Below are 21,242 nucleotides of genomic sequence, written 5' to 3'. Positions count from 1 at the left end.
TGCCACCTGGCACTCGCACCCGCTGCTGGCACCCGGCGCTGGGCCCGATCACTCAGCACCATCAGTGAGTGTGAGCGGCAGCTGCTGGCCCCAATCGCCCCGCAGGACTTCACCTCCCCCTGCTCCTGAGAGGTGATCGCGGCAGCAGCCGCCACTCGAACCCACTGACGGTGCCGGCCCTGCTTGCACCTGCTACTGGCACCAACCCCAATCACTCCGCATCGTCAGCAGATGTGAGCGGGGCCAGCGCCAGCAGCGTGTGGGAGCAGCAGTGGCAGGAACGGGGCTGCCGGCAGTCAGGGGACCAGGGGCTGTGGCAGGAGGGGCTGAGACCCACCCCTGTGCCCACTGCAGCCTTTCGGCCCACAGTTCCTTTCAAGGTGCACAAATTCATGCACTGGGCCCCTACTTGTTTATAACAGCCCTCCCAACTGACCCTTTTTCTCTACAAAGTAACATTCCTCTCCTTTTTGCTCCAGACTTACCTACAGTTTGCCATGACTAACATGCCCTGAACTGCAATTCCCAACCATTCCAATTCCTCTGAATAAACCCATTTTGCTGGTAAAATAACTGTTTTATTTTTGAGATTGACACCAGTGTCAAAGAGCTTCTTCCCTACATTTTCTTCTAGGAATTTCATGGTCTCGGGTCTTATGTTTAAATCTACTCTATTTCGATTTAATTTTTGTAAGTGGTGTAAGATAGAGGTCCAGTCTTATGTGTCTACGTGTGCTTATCCAGTTTTTCTAACACCATTTCTGGAAGAGACTACCCTGGGAAATGCATGGTTTAAAAATCTTCCCAAGTGTTTCTAACCAGGGAAACAGCCAGTGCAATGGAGTGTCCCCTCGGGTAAGGCTGCAGCCCTGGACCAAGTGGGGTGGGTGTGGGAGGCTCTGACCCCTCCTGCAGGGTGGTGATGGGGTCACCCCACTGTAGCCCAGCAGCCACCGCAATCACGGCCTCCGAGTGGCCCTGCCAGAGCTTCCACTTGCAGGTGCCCAAACGGAAGCTGGAGGTGCCCCGGGGGTGGCACAGGCTGCCCTGTCCTGTGGTAGGAGCCCTGGCAGGGGCGGGGGGTGCTATGGGGGCTCTTTGCTGACCTGCAAGCACACCCATTGGGGCCTGGAGGTGGGGCTAGGGATGACGTAGTAACACGGACTGGAGCTTATCATGGGCCTCGCACTCTTCTAAAGCTTCGCTTTAACTCAGTCCAGCAATAGCCCTAGGAAGTAGTCCCAGCACCCCGTTTTACAGGTGAGGAAACTGAGGCACAGAGAAGTGGAGTTAGTTCCCAAAGACACCAAGCCAGGAGGTGGCTGAGTGGGGATTTGAACCAGCATCTCACATGCCGAGACTGGATCCTGGTCGCACATAGACACTCCCCTCTAACACACACACACACACACCACACACACACACACACACACACACACACACCCCACACCACACACACACAACACACACACACACACACCACACACACCACACACACACACACACAACACACACACACACCACACACACCACACACACACACACACACACACACCCCACACCACACACACACAACACACACACACACACACACCACACACACCACACACACACACACACAACACACACACACACACACACCACACACACCACACACACACACACACAACACACACACCCCACACCACACACACACAACACACACACACACACACACCACACACACCACACACACACACACACACACACACCCCACACCACACACACACAACACACACACACACACACACACCACACACCACACACACACACACACACACCACACACACACACACACACACACCACACACACAACACACACACACACACACACCCCACCCCACCCACACACAACACACACACACACACAACACACACACACACAACACACACACACACACCACACAACACACAACACACACACACACACACAAACACCTCCGCAGCTGTGCCGGGGCCACTCCTCCGGGTAGGAAGGGGGCGGGACGGGGCAGGTCCCCGCCTCCAGGAGGAAGTGCCGGACGCTGCTGGGACCCGGGGGCCGCCACCACCGGTCCTCGGGCGGGGACAGGCCATGGCCGAGCCGCCACTCTATCCGGTGGCGGGGGCCGCGGGGCCGCAGGGCGATGAGGACCGACTCGGGCTTCCCGACGGGTCCGGGGCCCCGGTGAGCGGGGCCGGGGGGCGGGCCGGGTCCTCCGGGACGGGGTTGGGATGCAGCCCCGGCGCGGGCCCCGGTGGGGGGGAGCCCGGCCGCCGTCCGTGCCAGCGCCGTGCCTGCCCCGCAGCTGGACGAGCTGGTGGGCGCGTACCCCAACTACAACGAGGAGGAGGAGGAGCGCCGCTACTACCGCCGCAAGCGCCTCGGGGTGCTCAAGAACGTGCTGGCGGCCAGCGCGGGCGGCATGCTCACCTACGCCGTCTACCTGGGTGCGTACCTGCCCCTGCCCTGCCCCTGCCCTGCCCCTGCGCCTGCCCCTGCCCCTGCCGGCCGGGGACCGCCTCCGGGGCACTGGCCCGGACCCCAGGGCTCCTCGGCCCCCACCCCCCTGCCCTCCCGCCCGGACCCGGTCTGGGAAAGAGAAACCTTAGGGGCTTCGGTCTCCCTTCCTCTTTTCACTTCCCAGTCCGCTGCCTCGCAGCTGCAGTTGCCTCCCCTCCCCACGTGGGGGCGGGGCGAGACGGGGCGGTGTCTCCGGGCCCCGGGGGAGCCTAGGGGAACGTGGGGGCAAGGGGTTGGGATCCAAGAGACCTGCGGAGCGAGGGGGGGGGGGGGGGTCGGGAGACGGGGAATAAAGTCGCTGACGCTGCATGGCTGGTAGGACGCTTGGCCCAGCCTGGCCCCCCCTCCGTCCTCCATCCAGGCCCCGCCAGGGCGCAGGAGTAGGGGACCCTTTGGTGAAAGTGTTCCAGCCTCTGCTTGCTCGGCGCGGCTGCCCCCAGCCAGGACGCCCCTGCAGCCCCCTGTCCCTAGGTCTCCTGCAGATGCAGCTGATCCTGCACTACGACGAGACCTACCGAGAGGTGAAGTATGGCAACATGGGGCTGCCCGACATCGACAGCAAGATGCTGATCGGCATCAACGTGACGCCCATCGCGGCCCTCCTCTACACGCCTGTGCTCATCAGGTGCGCACTGCTGGCCCGGAGGGCTGGGCTGTCACCCGGATCTTGCCGGGGCTGCCCTGGTGGACTTGGGAGTCAGGGAGGTGGGGGACTCCTTGCCTCCCTGGAGGGGCGAGAGAGAAGGGGTGAAGCCTGGGTTTGGGGGAGGAAACAAGAGCTTTGCCCAGGACACATTGGGTTTCAAGCAACTGAAAGTCGCTCAGCTCCTTCCCTCAGCTTGCCTGTGACCCATGTGGCATGGGCCTCGTGCCCTTCCTCTGAGGCACCCACCCCTGGCCCAATCAGCTGCGGCTGGTGTGGAGGGACCTTTCTCAAGGAAAGGGCGTGGCTGGGCAGGTGCCCCAGAAGGCCTGCTTTAGACTGAGCTTGGAGGCATCTGGCCCAGCCTCCGGCCACTACAAAAATCACTCCGCAAACACGTTATCCAACGGGCGGTGGGCCTGTGCTCACACAGGCCAGAGACCAGTGGACAAATTAGATGGGTTTCAGTTCCCTTATCCTTAAAACAGAATCTTTGCCACAATTGCACAAACAGCGTTAGAGTCATAATTGAAACCAGAAAAGGGAAAATCCGCCCCCAAGCCCTCCAGGAAGCCGCTGCCTTTGTTGTCCCCCCGCGTGGTGGTGGACGACATTCACGGCCTTGTCGCCAGAGCATCAGCGAGCCACGTTCACTTCCTTGCTTTTTCTTTTCTTCTTCACTCCTCGTTATTTTATTTTTAAATTTATCTTTATTGTTGAAAGTATTACAGACGTTCCTTTCTTTTTGTTGTTGCTGTTTCCCCCCGCCCCCCCATTGACTCCCTTCTCCCCATCCGCCCCTCCATGGCCTTCGCCGCACTGTTGTCTGTGTCCGTGGGCTATGTATATAGGCATATAAGTTCCCCGTTACTGTCTCTCCCCCACTTCCACTCCGCTACCCCCGACCCACCTTCCCTCTGAAATTCATCAGCTTTGCTTTCTTTTCACTGCACACATCTTCCCACTTTGTGATGATAGCATCGTCTGCAGAGTTGTGGACATCCAGCTGTGGCTTAGAGTTGTACCTTGCAGCACCCTCTCCTTTAAAAAAAAAAAAAAAAAAATATATATATATATATATATATATATATTTAAATATATTTTATTGATTTTTTTACAGAGAGGAAGGGAGAGGGATAGAGAGTTAGAAACATTGATGAGAGAGAAACATCGATCAGCTGCCTCCTGCACACCCCCCACTGGGGATGTGCCCGCAACCAAGGTACATGCCCTTGACTGGAATCTAACCTGGGACCCTTCAGTCTGTAGGCTAATGCTCTATCCACTGAGCCAAACCAGTTAGGGCTAATATATATGCCTGATCTCAGAGAGGAAGGGAGAGGGAGAGAGAGATAGAAACATCAATGATGAGAATCATTGCTTGGCTTTTACTTGTATACCCCCTACTGGAGATCGAGCCCACAACCCGGGCATGTGCCCTGGCCAGGAATTGAACCATGACCTCCTGGTTCATAGGTTGATGCTCAGCCACTGAGCCACGCTGGTAGGGTACCCTCTCCTTTTTTGCACATTCACTTTGTGCTTTGTAGCTGTTTTCTGCATAAAATGAAAAAAGAAAGAAAGTTTCCAGGATAAATTCCCAGTAGGGCCCTTACTGAGGTCACCAGCTCATGAAAGGCTATATGGCTCTTGAAACCCATCACTATTAAGAACAGCTGCCAGCTCATCTCATTTCCCATGTGCTGGGCGCTTTTATAAATGTCACCTCATTCCTTAGCATTTGAGGTAGATGCCCTAAGCTTAGACACGGAGAAGCCAAGAGATTGGACAGCTTGCCCGAGTCCCACAGGAAGGTTTGAACCCGGGCAGAGTGGCTCAAACCCCCATCCTTGCTCCTTGCCCAAACTACCAGGCTGATTTCCCATTGGCTGTGTGAACCAGGGCCCTGTCATAGAAGAGAAAGTAATTGTATCAGAAAAACAGGGTCATTTCACTTTGAGCTGCCTGGAAACCAAAGGGAACTAGTGACACACATACTCAACAAATGAAGATCTTAGGGGTGGTCTTCAGCTTGGACAGCCTCAATGCCCTTAGCTGTTGCGTGTCAAGCCCCTTTGAACACGTGTGACATTGTCTCAGAGCCACTGAGGAGGAGCCTTCCTGATGACCACACGGCCGGCAAGATCAGTGGCAGGGAGGAAGGGATACTCAGGTGCTGGCCAGCACTAGAGCCTCTTCCTGTCTCTGCTCCTAAGTTTCCTTGAGCCAGGTTGGGTCCAGGCCCTTGGACATGTGCCTGGGCCCTGCAGTCCCAGCACATGAGTGAGGAAAAGGGGGTTGGTGAGTCAGCCCAGAACTCACATGAGGGCTGGATGTGCCCACAAGCCCCTGACACCTGACACCCTCACCCCGCCTCATCTCCTTCCATCCTTGCAGTGGCTGGGAGACAGTCATGGTTTGGGCTCTGTGCCCACATTACAGCCTCAAATACAGGTGTTTGGATGCCTGGCTCACCCGAAGCCGCTCAGCAAGTGCCTGTCTCTGAGTTTCTTAGAGTCCTTGCTTCCAAGGCCAGGGGTGTCTCCCCACCTCACACAGCCTCATGAACGGAGAGTTGTGGGCACTCTGGTATCACCCTGGCAGTCCCGATAAGCCCGTGATACCAGCATCTCTCTCAATGCCCATAGGTTTTTTGGCACCAAGTGGATGATGTTTCTGGGTGTGGGCATCTATGCCCTCTTTGTCTCCACCAACTACTGGGAACGCTACTACACACTCGTGCCCTCAGCCGTGGCCCTGGGCATGGCCATCGTGCCTCTTTGGGCCTCGATGGGCAACTACATCACCAGGTGAGCCTGGTGGACAGCAGGGTGGGAAGCTGGAGACCTGGCTGACCTCTGCTGCATTGCCAACCTTGGCCAGAGGACATGGGATTGGCTCTTCCGCCCCCTGGGCCTCCGTTTCCCCATCCATAAGATGCAGGGGCTGGCCAGCCCACAGCTCTGGGTGCAGGAAGCAGAGGTGTCTGGCAGAGGTTGGGCTGGGGAAAGCCTTCTCCTTTGTGGTCCAGGATGGCCCAGAAGTACTACGAGTATGCCCACTACAAGGAGCGGGATGAGCAGGGCCCACAGCAGCGCCCGCCGCGGGGCTCCCACGCACCCTATCTCCTAGTCTTCCAAACCATCTTCTATAGCTTCTTCCATGTGAGTGCCACACACGGGGCGCTGGGGGGTATTCTAGCCTGAGAGCCCACACACTGGAACCCATTCCAGTCTTGTCAGCCTTCTAGTTCCCCTGCTTGCTTACCCCAAGTGATTAAAACCTCATTCCCTGGCTGTCCGCAGTGCTGACCAGGGGGAGGGCCTCTGGCATTGGGCTCTCTCCCTCCACCAGCAGGCCACCCCAGAGGTGGGAGGGCCCCTGTCCCCCCAAGGCTATGCCAAGACCCCTCCCAGATCATGCCTGTGCCTCCTGCCCACAGCTGAGCTTCGCCTGCGCCCAGCTGCCCATGATCTACTTCCTGAATCACTACCTGTATGACCTGAACCACACTCTGAGCAATGTGCACAGCTGCGGTTAGTCCTCGTGGGGATGGGGTCCCCAACCCTGCTCACCTCCCCCATTGAGTTATCCTGCAGACACTGGGCCCTCCAGGGCAGAGGATGCTCTCTCTCACAGGTTCAGGGCTGTACGTCCGGGGTCCCAGGGCTCTGGTGGGCGAGGTACAAGGCCCTGTTAAAGTATGTATTTAATCTGACCCAGCAAGTGGGGGGAGGGGGAGATGTATCAGGGAAGGCTGCCTGGGGGAGGTGCCATCTGGGCTCAAGCTGCCTATGGGATCTCTCTTGGGGTCAAGTCCTACCCTCAGAGCTCAATCAGTGCAAGATGAATGTATAGATGTGGGGGACACTGGCGCCGGCCCCCCAACCCTAGCCTCTGTGCAATCGGATGGGAAGGGGGATGGGGGGTGGGAAGGGGGATGGAGGAAGTTGTTCCTTTCCTTGGAGTGTGTTCAGCCCTAGTGGCCCTCACATCCAAACTGCTCTCCAAGGAACCCTGCCTTTGCATGCGTTGCCCTGGCCCGTCCCCTTTAACGCCCCGCTCCCGCCCACCCGCCCATCCCCTTAGCTCCCCTCCCGCCCACCGGCCTGGCTGCATTTCTTTGTGGTTGAGTTGAGAGGATGCCCTACTTCCTGCCTCACAGTGCTCTCACCACCGCTTCGCAGGTACCAACAGCCAGGGCATCCTCAGCGGCTTCAACAAGACGGTTCTCAAGTCGCTGCCGCGGAGCCGAAACCTCATTGTGGTGGAGAGCGTGCTCATGGCCGTGGCCTTCGTGGCCATGCTGCTGGTGCGGCCTGGGGCGGGGGGATGGGGCGGAGTCACTGACGTCGGGGGGCTGAGGCGGGGACATAAGGGTGCAGTCTGGGCGGGGGCTGGCTCCTGGGCAGGCTGCGGCCTGGAGGCGTGGTCTGCGCGGGGAGCCAGGGCTGAGTCCGTGGGGAGTCGCCCCGCTGAGCCTTGGGGCAGTCGGGCAGGAAGATGTCTGTGGACTGAGACTGGAGTTGGAGGGGTACAGACTTGGTCTGGGGTTGAGGTGGAGACTGCGTTGGAGGGGACCGGCCTGGGCTGGGCCGGGGGTGGAAGGTGTGGCTCCAACCCGGGGGCGGCACTGGGGGCAGAATTGAGGCGTTGGGGGCGTGGCTCGGTGTGAGCTGGGCTGGGACGCGAGGGGAGGCCTGTGGGTGTGTCTAGGGGCGGGGCCTTGTGCTGAGAGGCGGGGCGTGTGTCTAGGGGCGGGGCCTTGTGCGGAGAGGCGGGGCGTGTGTCTAGGGGCGGGGCCTTTCCTGGCTGCCCGCCCCCTCACGGCGCGGTTCCGCAGGTGCTGGGCTTGTGCGGGGCCGCCTACCGGCCCACGGAGGAGATCGACCTGCGCAGCGTCGGCTGGGGCAACATCTTCCAGCTGCCCTTCAAGCACGTGCGCGACTTCCGCTTGCGCCACCTCGTGCCCTTCTTCATCTACAGCGGCTTCGAGGTGCTCTTTGCTTGCACGGGCCTCGCGCTGGTAGGTACAGCCCGCGTAGATGGCGGTGGAATACAGTCTGTGTGGTTCCGTTCGAACCTCGGATAAACAGCGACTAAGTTTTGAATATAGGTCTAAGTATGTACAAATATATCCCAATATTCCCCTCCCTCTTCCCTTCCTTTACTTGCTCTCAATCTTGGACACATTATTTTAACCTCTCTGCACCTGTCTCCTCTGAGAAGTGAGTCTAATAATGACCTTCGCTCCCGGAGGGGTTACATGATTGAGATAGGATAACACCCATAAAGTGTTTGGTTCCTTGTGGGGTGCAGCCTTGGTGCCTGGGAACAATGCCCAAGCATTTTCTCTGCTCCCTACCCCACCCCCAACCTTCCTAAGAGCCTTGAGCCTTGGAGGGAGTTAGCCCCAAGGTGACCCAGAGAGGGCAGGGTGGACACCTCATGTGGGGAGGGTGAGAGCCTTGGCCAGTTGACCTCACACGTTCACCCTCCCCCCCCTCCCCCCAGGGCTATGGCGTGTGCTCAGTGGGGCTGGAACGCCTGGCCTACCTCCTCGTGGCTTATGGCCTGGGCGCCTCCGCCTCCTCACTCCTGGGCCTGCTGGGGCTGTGGCTGCCGCGCCAGGTGCCGCTGCTGTCTGGGGCCGGACTGCACCTGCTGCTCACCATCAGCCTCTTTTTCTGGGCCCCCACACCTCGGGTCCTGCAACACATCTGGATCCTCTACGTAGCGGCCATCCTCTGGGGTGTGGGCAGTGGCCTCAACAAGACCGGGCTCTCCAGTGAGTATAGCCATGGGCACTGGGATGGCTGGGTAACCCTGTGTCTACCTTGGGGCAGTTGGGGGTAGCACATACATCCCAGGGCCAGACATGGGGTCCCATAGACACACGGGAGGTCTGTCATGGGGTCCTGTATACATGGCAGAGGTAACTGTGGACCCTGTGGCCATTACAGGGGTGGAAAGAAGTTCCGTGGACATCGTGGGGACAGGTGGGGAGAGCTGTGGGCACCCCGGGGGCTGGCGTGGGAGTCCTATGCCGTGGACATCCAGTGGCCACCCCAGGGAGGGCATGGGGCCCTGTGGACACTGAGGGGTAGTGTGACATCTATGGCTACTTGGGGTAGGTATGGGCTCTGTGGACACCTCTGAAGGGCAGTGTGAAAAACATCCTGGGGATACTCAGCTTTCAGACCAGGGACAGCGCCCATTGGACAGAGTTTTCATGACACTGGGAGCAGATTCCGTGTCTGTGCCCTAGGAGCATGGGAAGTGTGGGCAGCCCTGCCCACACCCAGGTGTAGATGTAGGTGTGGCCTTTACAGAGAGGACCTGGGAGCCCGATGACACCCAGTGCTGGTCTGCAGAGTCCAGGCCCCAAGTCTGGGCTGTGGGGGTCGAGGCACTGGGAAGCAGGGCCCTGTTTGTAGAAAGGAGGCAGTGGGCAGAGTTCAGCTCTGTGATGATCTCTGCCCTCAGGTGGGCATATGCCAGTGACATGCAGTGGGTACGCACAGCTCAGCCTTTGGGGCCCTCCACATTGGCATCTGTTCCGATGGGCCGTGCTGTTAACTGTTTTGAACGTCGCCCCTGGGGGTGTGGCATTGTGGAGGTCATGCGTGCTGCTCGGGTGACTCCGGCACTTACCATCAGAGAGAGAGAGTCAGGGGGTGGAGCCCCACGCCCTGGACCACAGTCTCTTGGCTGTTTTGCTCAGAGGCAGCCAGCTTTGGGCAACATCCAGCCTGGGTACTTTGGACCCATGTTATGGCTGGACTTGGGCCTGGTCCCGACAGCTCTGCTTCCTGTCCCCTCTTTGTGGACTCTGGGACTCCATGTCCCTTCACGGAAGCCCCATGGGGTACAGTCACCCTGCAGGGCTTACAGTGGGGGTACGATTTGCCAGGTGCTTTGTGAGCTTTCTCACATCAAAGCCTCCCAGCATAAGTATAACATAGATGCCTGGTCTCATTTTCCAGATGGGAAAAGTGGCCCTGGAGAGGTGACTTCTCTAAGTCACCCATAGAGCCAGCGTTTGAATCCACGTCTCTGTACCAACTCTCACTTTACCAGCCTGAGCATAGAATCTGAGTCCCTGACTCCCTGTCCAGTTCTCCTGCCCACCCCAGGGAGGATTCTTAGGGAAATAGGTTCAAATACCCCAGCTTCAAGTTTAATTTGTAGAAAGCTGATTGCTGCAAGCAGGTTGTCTTCCCTGAGCCAGGGGTGAGGAGGAGAAACAGTCCTGGCAGGCCTGGCTCTGAACGGCTGGGGTCTGAAAGGGGACGGGATCTGATTGCACACAAATGTTTCCACTTTTCAAGTCCCCAGTGCCCTAGAGCGAGGCCCACCTGCGTCCCATCTCATCTCTTTACTCAGCTCAGCTGCCCAGGAAGTGTAGTAACCAGCATATCCACTAGGGGGCAGGCCAGGTCCGATCTACAGCTTTCTAGGCTTTCCAGGCCTCGGTCTGGGACCCCGCACAGCCTAGGAGGGTCACTGGTGGGAGATCAGGGCCCTGGGCCCTGGGTGACACTACTTCCCTCCCTGCCCTACCCTGTCGGCCACAGCACTGCTGGGCATCCTGTACGAGGACAAAGAGAGGCAAGACTTCATCTTCACCATCTACCACTGGTGGCAGGCAGTGGCCATCTTCGTGGTGTACCTGGGCTCCAGCCTGCCCATGAAGGTGAGGCTGGGTGGGCTGGGGGAGGGCCTTTGGCACCCACCATCCCCCAGCACTGGCAACAGATCCCTTCCGAGTGCCCACCCTGGCCTCGTAGCCCCGAAGGGCACCACTCACCAAGGGCTGGCCCCAAACCCAGCCTTCACGTGCACGCTCCCCTCCTGAGGGTCTCAGTTTACCGCTGGCAGAGGGGTTCACAGTTCGCTCTTTGCCTGTGGGGCATCCCAGCCGCCTAGTGTGTCGCTGGGTAACCTGTTCACCAGGTGTCAGGCTCTGAGAGGGATGCTGAAGGTGCGTCTCCCTTTCTGGCCATGGGAGCAGGGTCCTCATGCTCTGCTCCCACTCAACGGGTGGGTCGGTTTAGCAGGTCCTTCCTGACCAGTATTTTAAAACATGAAACAGAATAGAAAGTGGCAGGGAGTATGTATGTGAGCGTGTAGGTATTGAGTTATGATGGAGAATTCTTTCTGACTGTGGGTTACCGTCTGAGAAGCGTTACCTGTGGTCCCGGCGTGTAAGGGACAGAGTGGCCTAAGCCCTGGCAAAGGGGGGCCAGGCCTGTGAAGGGCAGAGCTGGGATCTGAGTCCTGCTGGCAGGAGGGTGGGTGCTCAGGAAAGCGGTGGGCATGGGCCTATCGGGCGAGGGACTGGGCAGGGAGGCCGGGCGCCGCCCGAGAGTCCCCAGCACCCCACCCACCCCCCTCCCCTGTGCGCCCAGGCTAAGCTGGCGGTGCTGCTGCTGACGCTGGTGGTGGCCACGCTCTCCTACTTGGCGATGGAGCAGAAGCTGCGGCGGGGCGTGGCCCCGCGCCAGCCCCGCATCCCGCGGCCCCAGCACAAGGTGCGCGGCTACCGCTACCTGGAGGAGGACAATTCCGATGAGAGCGACGCGGAGGGCGAGCGCGGCGGCGGCTGCGGCGGTGGCGGCGGCGGCGGCGGCGGCGGCCGGGGGGACGGCGCGGAGGAGGAGCCGCTGCCCGCGGGGCCCGGCCCCGAACCAGCCGGCTTCTGCCGCCGGCCCTGTCCCTACGAACAGGCTCAGGGAGGCGACGGGCCAGAGGAGCAGTGAGGGGCACAGCCTCCCCTGGCCTCGGTTGATCGCGTTTTTTGGGGCGGGGAGGGGCTCTGATTCCTGCGCTATCTTCAGGAAGGACTCCAGCCCCCCTCCCCATGTTGGAGATACTCCCTCCCAGAACCGGGACCACTTGAGCTTGGGCTCGGCTCCTCAGCCTCCTCCTAGGTGGGATGGGACCAGCCGACCGCACCCCTTGAGGGGCCGCTCGCCATGACCCACTCCCCAGGCCGGCCGCCTCCCAGCACGTGCCCCAGCCCCAGCCCCAGAGCAGGGCCAGGGTCCCCTCGCCGCTCCCCTTCTCCCCTGTCCTACCCCAGCTCTCAGCTACAGGCCTGGGTGGAGCCTGTCTGCGCTTTGCACATCCTATCCCCGTGGCCCACCAAGAGGCACGACTTTTTCTACAACATGAACAATAAAGAGATTTTGTATTGTCCTGACCGGAAGTCTCAGGCCGTGGGGGAGTGTAGAGCCCCCAGGGTGTGAGTGGCTGACCCAGTAGCTTCTGGGGCACTGTGGTCAGAGGCCTTGCCTTCCCCCAGGTGGGGAAGGTCTCCTAGGCCCCGCCCACCAGGTTGACGCCTCACAGGCCCCGCCCACCAGGTTGGCCCCTCCAGGGAGTCCCGCCCACCAGGTTGACGCCTCACAGGCCCCGCCCACCAGGTTGGCCCCTCCAGGGAGTCCCGCCCACCAGGTTGACCCCCTAGGCCCCGCCCACCAGGTTGGCCCCTCCAGGGAGTCCCGCCCACCAGATTGACCCCCTAGGCCCCGCCCACCAGGTTGGTCCCTCCAGGGAGTCCCGCCCACCAGGTTGACCCCCCTAGGCCCCGCCCACCAGGTTGGTCCCTCCAGGGAGTCCCGCCCACCAGGTTGACCCCCTAGGCCCCGCCCACCAGGTTGGTCCCTCCAGGAGTCCCGCCCACCAGGTTGACCCCCTAGACCCCGCCCGTCAGGTTGACGCCCACAAGCCCCGCCCACCAGGTTGGTCCCTCCAGGGAGTCCCGCCCCTCCGGGAAGCCGCGGGGTTTTGTCAGGCCCACCCCCACCGCCCAGTAGAAAGAAGCGGGGACCTCGGCAGAGACTGACGGCTAGAGGATGGGACAGATTCCAGAGACACAGGTACACTGCCCCCTCCGGTAGTCTTCTCAGCACCCCCGCACCCCTTCCTTTTTTCATCTGTTGGGGCATTTCTGCCCACAGCTCCCCAAGAGGCTCCTGGGGGGTAGGGTCCACTACTAAGCCACGTCAGGGTCACCCTAGGCCCAGTGAGGGCCAGCGGTATGGTTGTCCGAGCCCAGGTACACGTGGCCACTGCCCTCTACCGGCTTCAGCCTCAATGCCCATGGGAGATTCAGACCCCCTACAGCCTGAGGGGCCACTTTCTCTACCCGCCCCTTGTGGGAGAGGCCACCGAGACCCCACTCTGAAGGCTTTAAACGCCTGGTGAGGACTGGCAAGGGGGCCACAGTAGGGTCATGGAGTCCCCAACTGCACCCCAACAGTTCCTCTGCTGGGGCTGCACCATTCCTCATGCGCCGCGTCCCCCTCCACCCTCCGAAGGCCAGGCCCTGTCCACACCCATTCTAGCAGCCTCAGGTCTAGTTCTCCTACCCTCCTCGCCCCCACGGCCCTCACTTGAGTTTTGTTTTCTCGGCCTCCAGGGGGCGCTGGAGCCAGGCTTGTGACTGCAGGCCAGGGGTCTGCCTGTGGCAGCTGCAGGTTCCTTCTCTGCAAAGTGTATCCGTGAGAGAAAGGCAAGCGTGAAACCCCTGAGCAGGTGGCCCCGAGGTCCCCGCCTGTCGGACACTCACAAGGCGCCCGGGATACTCTCTATTTTCTACATTTTAGAGGGAAGCAGTGGTCCCATACGTTTCGGAGCAAGTTCCGAGGACCAGGTGGTTCCCGGTTTCAACATTAGGTCACTCCACATGTCTTTCACGTCGTGCCTTTGAGACACTGGATTTCCTGTAGTTTAGAGGATAAAAAGTGAAAATCACCAAGGAACAGGAAATGATGCTGGGGTGAGCGGGCTGATGTTGAGGTCCGAGGGGCTGGCCAGGGCTCACGGCCGATCAGTAAGTACTGGTGATTATTAAGAGAATGATATAAAAGCACTATTTTTTCTTTCTAATGATGTGAATTCTACTTTCTAAGTGACTAATAAGTTATTAACACGTACATACTTATCAGTTATTTAGACCTAAAGTAGTTCCTAAGTAGAACCGTTGGATATTTCTTTTGGTCTTGGAAGCACCATGAAAAGTGACTGGGACACTGAGGGTGCCAGCAACCATGAGCGTTTGGGCAGCTGGGGGAAGCTCTCAATGAAGCTCAGCTATTGACCTTCCGGACCTACAGGGGGTCCCCCACCCCGGCCTAGACAACTGGCTGCATCCTTTGGGGCCCAGTTCTACGGAAGGTGATTAAACCTATAGTCTGTGATGCTGTTGAATGAAGCCCAACCAGCCCCCTGTCCCCCATGTGCTGCAAACCCACCTAAGCCAGATACCAAGTTGTCTTTGGCAGATTCCGGGGTCCTGCAGTCATGGGGGCAGTGGGAGCTACAGCTGTAGTGAGGGCCACAGGCCTCCTCTGCCCCGACTCCCCACCAGGGGGCCTACCCACTCAGGCAGGCGAAGGTCCGAAAGCTGTCAGCTTCACACCCAGACTTGCCATGACAGGCAGGCCCAGAAAGGGTCACGTGGTATGATCCACTGGCCGGGTGAGGCGCCAGCGTGCTGTCTCTCCAGGGGGTGCCCCCAGGAAGACCTACTTCCCTGTTAGCCTGCTGGTTAACAAAGGAGGGCAGCACCAAATTTCACAATGAGGCAACAGACAGCTTTGCAATAGGCAGCGGCAAGATGCAAAACTGGCTCTGCCTTTGGATGTGCCCTGTCAGCTTTCAATTCCACTTTCCTATTGCAAGTCAGGATCTGGCCTATGTGTCCTGGCAGCAGGTGTGATCGCAGACACCCGCCTACAACCCAGTCACCTGCCTACAAGGATCTGCCTCGAGAATCCTCCCTGGAGGCACCGATGTAGGCCAGTCTTGCTGGCACAGTTGGATCCTGTCTCGGCGGCAGCTGGGGCTTCACTATGGCTCCGCTATCATTGCACTTGACTGAAGAAAAGGGGGTGCCCGAGGGAGAGTTTGTACGCAGTTCAGATGTCTCCTCAGAGTCTCCCAGGTCTGCACCATAGAGGGCATCCTTAGCATCGTCAGGAGAACCTTCGCTCCTCCTTTGGTCCAGAGTGTCCTCGGCATGAGGCCTTCCTCGGGTAATGGCAGTCAGGTTCTTCATCGCTGAAGCTGCTCACGGTCTCCGGACGATCTGAAGGAAAACTGAGAGATGGGACTTAGAGAAATGATTCTCTGCTTTTTGGACGCAGACAATCCTCGGGGAATTCCGAGTCCTGCTGAAGGTGGGAGTTCTCTCCTGCCAAAGGGGAAATGTTCTGATAGACACAGCGCTTGTGGTCCCCCTGCAGCCCAAGGGCCACTGCCCCGCCTACGACGCAGGACCGCCGCCCGTCACTCTCCCACCCAGCGGGTGAGACCCTGGGGAACTGTGAGGCCTGCCAGTGAGAGGAGATTTGGAGAAAGGTTTAAGGAGAGGGCTTTGCTCTGGTTTGGGTACTGTTAGAAGCCTGTCACTCACACTAGCCAGGACAGAGGAGCATTAGGTCACTTTTGTGGTCTGGACAATGCCCACCTTTGTCTGTGTTCCAAAGGATGACATCACAGGGTAGGAAGACAGCTGCCAACTCAGGAAGATGTTATCAAGAGATACACTTGGCTTCCAGTGAGGAGCTTAGAAGTTATCAGTCCCTCTTTTTATTATTATTACTAGAGGCTCAGTGCACGAAATTCATGCACTCAGGGGTCTCTCAGCCCGGCCTCTCGTAGTCCGGGAGCCCTCAGGTGATGTCCAACTGCCCCAGAGGTGGGAGAGGCTCCCACCACCTCCAGCTGTGAGCCCAGCTTCTGGCTGAGTGGTGCTCCCCATGTGGGAGTGCACTGACCACCAGGGGGCAGCTCCTGTGTTGAGCATCTGCCCTCTGGTGGTCAGTGCATATCATAGCGACTGTTTGTTCTGCGTTGAGTCAATTTGCATATTAGCCTTTTATTATATAGGATTATTTTTAAAATAGTTTTTTTTTAAAAAAATATGTTTTCATTGATTTCAGAGAGAGAGTTAGGGAGAGGGAAAGAGGGATAGAAACATCAATGATGAGAATCATTGATCGGCTGCCCCCTGCACACCCCACACTGGGGACCAAGCCTGCAACCCAGGCATATGCCCTGACCAGGAATCAAACCATGACCTCCTGGCTCATAGGTTGACGCTCAACCACTGAGCCATGCTGGCCGGGCTTCAGCCCCTTTAGCCTTCCACGTGGAGTAAGGGACAGAGGGAACTCCAGGCCACTCTAGCCATCCTGTCCCACCAAAGGGGGAAGACAGAGAAGCTCGGGCTCAGGCTCACCAGGGGCAGGACCACAGAGCACAGCCTTGCCCTGACCTTTCACCTCTTCATTTGTAAAGGCCTGTTTACCACAGTCCCTTTCGCCCAGCATATCACATCTGCCTTTCTAGAGAGATTACACGGCAGCCCTGGCCAGGGTGGCTCAGTTGGTTGGAGTGTCCATCCTGTGCACCCAAAGGTGGTGGGTTCCATTACTGGTCTGGGCACATGCCTAGGTTTTTTGAGTTTGGTTCCTGATTAGCCAATCTATGCTTCTCTCTCACATCAATGTTTCTGTTTCTCTCCCTTCCTCTCTCTCAAAAAAAAATTACAAGGCAGAGTAAAAGGGCACAAAACAATTTGAAGAGACTGAACAAGCATTAGAATTAGATAAGGATCATATAAGCGAAGAGATGGGAATCTTGAGAAAGAATAAAAAAGAAATGCTGAAAAACAAAACAAACACTGTAACAGACATAAAGCCTAAGGAGTTCCTTGTTCAAATTGGACATGGCTGCGGAAAGAATTTCCGGACTTCATTCAGGGTATGACAACAGCAACTTCCTGAAATGATGAGCAAAGACATGGAGACTGAAAATAAAACAAAAGAAACAAACAGACCAGAATACCCAAGAACTGTGGGAAGCTACCAAGCATGTGACATGTGCTGAAGCAATAGTGACTGAGAATGTTGGAGGACTTACTATGAAGCTATGGTAAACAAGACAGTTGGTGAAAGAATAAACCATCTGATTTTAAAATGGGCCAAAGGTCTAAACAGATATCTCACCAAACAAGATACACAGATGGTAAGTAAACATATGAAAAGATGCTCCACATCATATGTCATCAGGAAATTGCAAATTAAAACAACAACGAGATACCACTTCATACCTATTAGAATAGCCCAAATCCAGAACGCTGACACCATCAAATGCTGGTGGGATTGTGGAGCCACCGGAACTCTCATTCATTGGTGGTGGGGTTGAGAGGGTTTGGGGGGAGAGAAGAGGGAGTTTTCATCTCACTGTTTAAAGATAAAATTTCAGATGCTTCTCATAAATTCTGGGAAAGCCATAACAAAGTAAAAGGGAAACCTTGAGGGTTACTCTGAGCCAAGATATTTGGCAAAGGAATTTAAAAAAAATTTTAAACCTATGGACAGAAGGGTATAAAACCCTTTGAATCCCCACCACCCTGGCTTCTCGGGCTAGCTGAGAAGCCCATCTGTGCTCCTAGCCAGATGTAGTCTAACAGATTTGCTTGCCTTGCTTCTTTACTAAATGGTCTTGCTGTACTTCTTTAAGAAATTGGCTTCACTACAACGCAATTGTCTGGAGTTACTCATTTGAATTCTTTCCTATGAGATTGATAAGAACCGCCCTCTCCCTCCAACTCAGAGGGTGTCTGATAACACCTTTGCTGGTATTTGGGGTGCCTATAACAGGTGCAGTTTTATTTAGTCAGCCTCTTTGGACACAACATCCAGGCCACATACAGCATACATGGGACAGGTGAAGGTACACATAACATATCACCTGACTGTTTCACTCTCCCATGCACACCCAAGGGAAACACGAAGAGACCAGCACCCAACGTTACTTGCAGCAGTGTTTGTAATCACGCAAAGGTAGCACTTCCTAATGTCCACCAGCAGGAATAGATCAGTCCACTGGAGTGTTTATTGGACACTAGAGGCCCAGTGCACAAAATCTGTGCACTGGGGGGGGGGGGGGGTGCGGTCCCTCAGCCCAGCCTGCGCCCTCTCACAGTCTGGGAGCCCTTGGGGGATGTTCTAATACTGGCTTAGGCCCACTCCCTTCAGGGCCTAAGCCAGCATTTGGACATCCTTAGTGCTGCTGTGGAGGCGGGAGAGGCTCCCGCCACCATCGCTGTGCTCGCCAGCTGTAAACCCAGCTCAGGGCGTCTGTCTGAGCAGCGCTCCCCCTGTGGGAGTGCACTGACCACCAGGGGGCAGCTCCTGCATTGAGCATCTGCCCCCTGGTGGTCAGTGCCCATCATAGCAACTGGTCATTCTGCTGTTCAGTCGATTTGCATTTTAGCCTTTTATTATATAGGATGAGTAAGTGTGGTCCAGGGCAGGAAAACCTCAGAAATAAGAATTGCAGAAAGATATGTAGACTCTAACACACATGACCCCAAATTTTAAAATATGCAAAGCAGTCCTGGATAGTGTTCAGTGATGGTAGGCTTGAAACTCTCTTGGGGATTTCCGAGATGTGATCCCAAACCCACCCCTTATGCAGAGGACCGGTAGAGATCGAAGGAAGAGGCAGGTCACTCCGGATGGGTAGGTGGCAGTATAATGAACCAGAAACTTTCTTACCAGGCTTGTCTTGGGCCCCACACCCAAGAAACCCTCCATCCCTAACCCCCAAATCTTAAACATTGTATAGAGGCCTTACCTGGTCCAATCACATGTACCATTCAGACAGTCTCAAGACCACATTACAATCTTCAGGCCACATTAGGCTATTTTCTCTAAAATAATGTTCCTCTCCTTTGTTTGTTGGACTTGCCTATGGTTTTTGCTATAGCTTGCTGTTCCAAATTAACCCATTTTTTACTGCTAAAATAACTGTTATTTTTAAGGTCAGCATGCCCCAGAACCTCGGGAAGGAGCACAGCCCTGCGGGCACTTTGATCATATTTTTAAAATATATTTTGATTGATTTCAGAGAGAGGAAGGGAGAGGGAGAGAAACATCAATGATGAGAAAGAATCATTGATTGGTTGCCTCCTGCACGCCCCACACTGGGGATCAAGCCTGCAGCCTGGGCATGTGCGCTGATGGAGAATTGAGCCACAATCTCCTGGTTCATAGGTCGATGCTCAACCACGGAGCCACACTGGCTGGGCGAGCATATTTTCATTTGCTTGTGGGCTCTTCAGGCTTCTTGTTGTTCAGTTTTGTTTTAACAGCTTTATTGAGATACATTCACCCATTTGAAGTGCATAACCCAATGAGAGGGGGTGCGGGGGGCCTCCTGAGTCATGCCACCCATGCCCCTGCCCTGACTTCCCTCCCTGGTGTGGCACTGACTCCTCTGGGGTTTGTGGGGGACTGTGGCTCCCCCTGGGCTGGCTCCGATCACAGCCAAGGATGACCTCAGATGGGCGGGCACACACAGGTTCTCACATACTCTGTCTGGAATGGCTGATTTGCTTTCTAGACATAGTAAGTGCTTGAGAAATGCAGAAATATGAGCCAGCAATTGTGGGGTCTGACTTTGTACCTGGAGCTGTGCTTCTTCCCAGGTGATTTTCTCAAGAACCATGGCAATTAGGCACTATTGTTACCTCAGAGAGAATCAGAGAGGTTAGGCAACTTGCCCAGGTTCACACAGTAAATCTATATATATAAAAGGCTAAGTGACCGTCTGACCATCCGACCAGTAGCTATGATGTGCACTGACCACCAGGGGGCAACTGCTCAATGCAGGAGCTGCAGAGCTGCGGTGACTTGGCAGTGGTGGTTCTCGGGTGACGCACCCCGGACCCAGAGAGGAGGGAGCCCGATTCTGGGGTGCATCACCTGAGAACTGCCCTCAGCGATGTTGGTGAGCTGGTTTTAGCCCAATCCCTGCAGGCCAGGCCGAGGGACCCACCTGCCGGAGGGACCCCGCTCACTCCGCAGATGCCCTTTGAGCTGCTGTGCTATCCCAGGTGCGGCTGGCTGGGGAGAGACCACGGGAGGTTGGCTCCAGGGCATGTCCGACCTGTCTCGCCCAGTCCTGCCCCACTGGCCACCTTCTACTTAATTTCCTTTCAATGTGCATGAACCCATGCACCGGGGCACTAGTAGGAGAATAAAGGGACAAAGGAAGGATGCAGCACTCTGGAGCCACAGCTGCCCTGGCCGGGTCAGGCTCTCTGTGGAGAGGGCAGATGAAGGAGCCCGTGGTGTAGGGTGGGGTGGTGGACATGAGGACTTGGTGCAGGCACCTGGGTGGGCTATAGAGCTCTGCTGGCTGAGGGCTTCCTGGAGGAGGCACCATTTCCTGCCATGGTCCCGCTGACATTTTCATCCTGTAATTGCCACCTCCTCCCAGATCTTTCTATTTGTCAGGTAATTTCCTGACAGCCTGCAATTGCCAGACCCGTTCCAGAGACAGCGAGGGGAAGTGGGGAGTAGGCGGGGGAGACGGGGAGAGGGTGCAGCCAACTTGGGAGAAGTGTAGGTGTGTGAACAGGGCGGCAGCTGGACTAGCCCAGTGGTTCTGTCAGGTTGCTCAGGTGCCACTCCACTTCCAGGCGTGGGCGAAGCGGGCAGAGGGAGTCTCGTGTGGCTAGCGCCTCTTAGGAGGATTAGCAGCTGGCAGAGGCAGGTGTGAGACCTGGGCAGGGGCAGAGTAGGCTCATCTGGAAGCAGAATGTCGGGCACTGAGGGCAAAGGCGTGGTGAAGGATTCAAGGGCACAGCCAACACTGGGGTATGTGGGGCCGTGGGGCAAGGGGCAGCAGCAGAGGGGCCAGAGGGTGAAAGGCACTGGGGGTATAAGATGTGGGGCCACAGGGCAGCGCCCAGGGGCCAGGGCCTGGCTCCACGCAGGGGGTGGGTGCTGTCCTGCCTGGGTTGTGCCGCGTGTCCTCAGGTCACACTCTCTGAGTCTCCCTGTCCCCCATGGAGACACCTGGGAGCAGCCTCAGAGGGACCCATGGTCCTGGCCCAGGGCTGGCCTGGCCCCAGGGTGGGGGAGGAGGCAGGGGCTAGCAGGGGCCAAGCAGGTGTCCCCAGGGCTGTGCCTGGTGGGGCGGGGGGGAGGGAGGAGGCAGGGGCTAGCAGGGGCCAAGCAGGTGTCCCCA

The 21,242-nt window shown here is 57.2% G+C and overlaps 1 protein-coding gene across 1 annotated transcript; it reads left to right on the top strand.

Moving 5' to 3' along the window:
* The first annotated feature begins 2,053 nt into the window (after nucleotides 1-2,053).
* UNC93B1 (unc-93 homolog B1, TLR signaling regulator) lies at nucleotides 2,054-12,390 on the top strand. The gene is made up of 11 exons (XM_070427662.1): nucleotides 2,054-2,206; nucleotides 2,328-2,469; nucleotides 3,014-3,167; nucleotides 5,834-5,995; nucleotides 6,217-6,349; nucleotides 6,628-6,721; nucleotides 7,373-7,497; nucleotides 8,029-8,211; nucleotides 8,700-8,973; nucleotides 10,763-10,881; nucleotides 11,597-12,390. Exons 1-11 carry the CDS (start codon nucleotides 2,114-2,116, stop codon nucleotides 11,945-11,947), a joined length of 1,830 nt encoding a protein of 609 aa, XP_070283763.1. The 5' UTR covers nucleotides 2,054-2,113; the 3' UTR covers nucleotides 11,948-12,390.
* Nucleotides 12,391-21,242: the final 8,852 nt, after the last annotated feature.

The sequence above is a fragment of the Myotis yumanensis genome, unplaced genomic scaffold (assembly GCF_028538775.1).
Source record: "Myotis yumanensis isolate MYYU_CA2020_CCGP unplaced genomic scaffold, mMyoYum1.0.hap1 SCAF_10, whole genome shotgun sequence".
NCBI lineage: Eukaryota > Metazoa > Chordata > Mammalia > Chiroptera > Vespertilionidae > Myotis > Myotis yumanensis.
Note: the sequence above shows the minus strand (reverse complement) of the source record. Positions and strands in the feature narration are given on the sequence as shown.

Coding starts and splice junctions, on each gene's coding strand:
- UNC93B1 (XM_070427662.1), top strand. CDS start 2,114: ATGGCCGAGCCGCCACTCTATCCGGTGGCGGGGGCCGCGGGGCCGCAG. Junction 2,207..2,327: donor CCGACGGGTCCGGGGCCCCG/GTGAGCGGGGCC, acceptor CCTGCCCCGCAG/CTGGACGAGCTGGTGGGCGC. Junction 10,882..11,596: donor GCTCCAGCCTGCCCATGAAG/GTGAGGCTGGGT, acceptor CTGTGCGCCCAG/GCTAAGCTGGCGGTGCTGCT.